We start from the raw sequence: 2,921 nt of genomic DNA, 5'->3' as shown, positions 1-2,921 counted from the left end.
CGGAGATCATCCTTCACCCCAATGCCAGTGAGAATTTTGTTCACTTTTGAATCCCCAGCACCGAGAAGAATGTCTAGCACATAGTTTGTTCTCAGTAAATGTTTCTTAAATGAACATCTGTTGGCAGATACCTCAAAGTTTATGTCTTACCAAAAATGGGAAAATAGGGCCATCTTTGTGGATAAGGGACATCATGTCCCCTCAACATACTGACATCTTTCTCTTATTAGTAGTAATATTAGAAGTACAAGTAATAGTTGTTTATTCACATTTTACAGATGGTGGAACTGTGATCCAGGGAATTAATATGTAACACACCCATGGTTTGCTGTTGCGAATCACACTCGATTAAAAGAAAAGAGCCTTGACTATGAAGCGGGGGGATGTCAAATTCGCAGATTTGTTCTGGGACACTGGGCAGTCAGTTTGCCTGACTCACTGTGTTTCTTCATCTGTGAACATGGAAACAAGTGTTATTTTATTCACCCATAGGGTAGTTAGCTTTTATCATGTAACAAGCCACTTCAAATCGTAGTGGCTTAAAACAGTGACCATTTATTTAGCTTCCGGTTCCGTGGGTTGGGTTCTGCTGAGCGGTTCTTTTGGTCTTGGTTGTGTTCACTTACGTGTCTAGCAGCTGATGACCTCAAGCACAGCTCTGATGACGGGCTGGCTGTGGGATGGGTGAATGGCTTATCATCACCTGGTAGGCCATCTCAGGCTCATGCATCTGGTGGCTGCAAGGTTTCAAGAGCATGAGAGTAGAAGCTGCAGACTTCCTGCAACCTTGGCTTGGAACTTGTGTAAACTACTTCTGTCCCTTTTCCACCGGGTCACGTTAAGTCACCAGGCTAGTCCAGGATGGGGAAATAGACTCCATCTCTAATTTTTTTTTTCTTTTTTCTTTTTCTTTCCCAAACCGTCACCTTGGGAGACTCCATCTCTTGATGGGAGGAACAAAGGTTATTGTGGTAATTTTTGTGATCTGGCATAGTTTATTAATAATAAAATGATTTCCATTACTGGGCAAGACTTGTCACTGAATATTAATATATACACAGGAGGCAAAATAGATACTAAAATACTATCTTTTCCCCCAATTCTTATTTTGCCAGAATTTTGTGCGATGGATGAATGGCAGCTGCATAGAATGCCCTCCTCAGAAGGGGGAGGAAGAAGAAGTTGTCGTAATCAGCTTTTACAATGACATTTCTGTGACTCCTCAGATAGTTGAGCAAGCTGTTATGATCCCCCAAAACATCCACAGGATCCTGGTCAATCTCATGAAGTACCTGCAGAAATGGAAGCGGTATCGACCTCTCTGGAAATTGGACAAAGCTATTGTGATGGAGAAATTTGCGGCCAGGAAACCCCCTTGTACGGCATACGACGAGAAGTTGCAGTTCTACTCCAAGACAGCCAGCGAGGTCATGCGCCACCCTTTAGTTAAGGACGAGCGCTGCATCAGGCTCCAGCTCGGGCCGCTGGCGAACACAGTGCAGGAAAACGCCAAGTCCTGGGTGGTTTCCCTTGGAAAACTTCTCAACGAGTCAGCAAAGGAGGAGCTGTACAGTCTCCATGAAGAGATCGAGGTACTCAATTGCTATGTTTAATTGAAACTACTTTGCTTAAAGGTTGGGCTTCCTTTGTACCGTTAACTGTTTTTTCTATGTTTATTTAGTGTCGTTTGAACTTTTGTTTATAGCACCTGGCCAGAAACCTTAGGAAGAGCCCCGGTACCCTTGAAGATCTCAAGTTTGTCCTTGCCACAATTGCAGAAATTAGAAGTAAATCTTTAGTCATGGAACTAAGATACAGGGACGTCCAGGAGCGATACCGCACCATGGCGATGTATAACCTCTTTGTAAGTCGACTTCTGTTTTCTTGTGCATTTTACAGTCGGGTTGGCTCCTAAGACCCTTTTCAGACATACTTCTCAAGTGCGCTGCCATAGATTCATTTCTAAATAAGTGACTTTAAGTCATAAGTTGTAAATGTGAATCCTAGAACTGATTAATTACAATGCTTGAAATGAAAAAATCAAAGGATTAGTTAAGGAACCAGCAAAAGCAGATCAGACACAACTGAATAGAACATTAATGAGCTGAAAGCTCACGTCAAACTATTAGAATGAACCACGGAAATAAAAGACAGAAGAGAATGTAAGATGTACAGGATATTGTGGAGAAGGCCTAACATATGTGGAATTGTTTGTTTTTTCCTCATTAGCCTTCCGATGCAGAGAGAGAACTCGTTGAAAATATCGAGAGCATGTGGTCCAGTCTGTTCAATGAGTCGGTGAATGTGGAACATGCTCTCGGGGGTATAAAGAGAACTTTCACAGAGGTACCTTTTAAATCTTACTTTCCGAGTAAAGACATTGACAAGCGTATTTGGGCTGACTTAACGTAACCTCGTTTTCCTCAGATTACTCGAGGCGAAATAGCGAACTACCGAATTCTGATAGAGGAGTTTTCAAAACGTTTTTACAGCGAAGGGCCTGGTTCTGTTGGTGAGGATCTTGATAAAGGTAAGAATATTCATGTTGGTCTTGCTGAGCGGCTTGAGTACGTTTTTTTTATTTTATTTTATTTTTTATTTTTTTGAGTACGTTTTGCTTAAGGATTTTACAGGAAGTGTAACGGCGTGCCCTCCTGTGGAGGAGACGGAGATTTCTGCTGCAGATCAGAAATCTTAGACATCAGCAGCTGCCTTTATAAACGCATCCTGTATCCTTCCACGCTCTCACTGCTTTTCTTCTATTATATTTATCCTTCTGACTTAGGTCCTTGACTGCTTCGTGTTTGTCCCCTGCCCTTCAAATAACACAGGCTAAAAGAGTGATAAGATTAAAAATACTAGCATTCAGGCCGGGCGCGGTGGCTCACGCCTGTAATCCTAGCTCTCTGGGAGGCCGAGGC

The 2,921-nt window shown here is 42.5% G+C and overlaps 1 protein-coding gene across 1 annotated transcript in view; it reads left to right on the top strand.

The window, feature by feature from the left end:
* Positions 1-2,921, top strand: part of DNAH10 (dynein, axonemal, heavy chain 10) — a 127,841-nt gene that overhangs the window by 38,137 nt on the left and 86,783 nt on the right. The window contains exons 17-20 of the mRNA XM_012663403.1: positions 1,116-1,592; positions 1,706-1,864; positions 2,230-2,346; positions 2,428-2,530. Of these exons, the coding sequence (XP_012518857.1) occupies positions 1,116-1,592; positions 1,706-1,864; positions 2,230-2,346; positions 2,428-2,530 (856 nt within the window). The remainder of the gene's footprint in view (positions 1-1,115; positions 1,593-1,705; positions 1,865-2,229; positions 2,347-2,427; positions 2,531-2,921) is intronic.

The sequence above is a fragment of the Propithecus coquereli genome, unplaced genomic scaffold, assembly GCF_000956105.1.
Source record: "Propithecus coquereli isolate 6110/MARCELLA unplaced genomic scaffold, Pcoq_1.0 Scaffold81, whole genome shotgun sequence".
NCBI lineage: Eukaryota > Metazoa > Chordata > Mammalia > Primates > Indriidae > Propithecus > Propithecus coquereli.
Note: the sequence above shows the minus strand (reverse complement) of the source record. Positions and strands in the feature narration are given on the sequence as shown.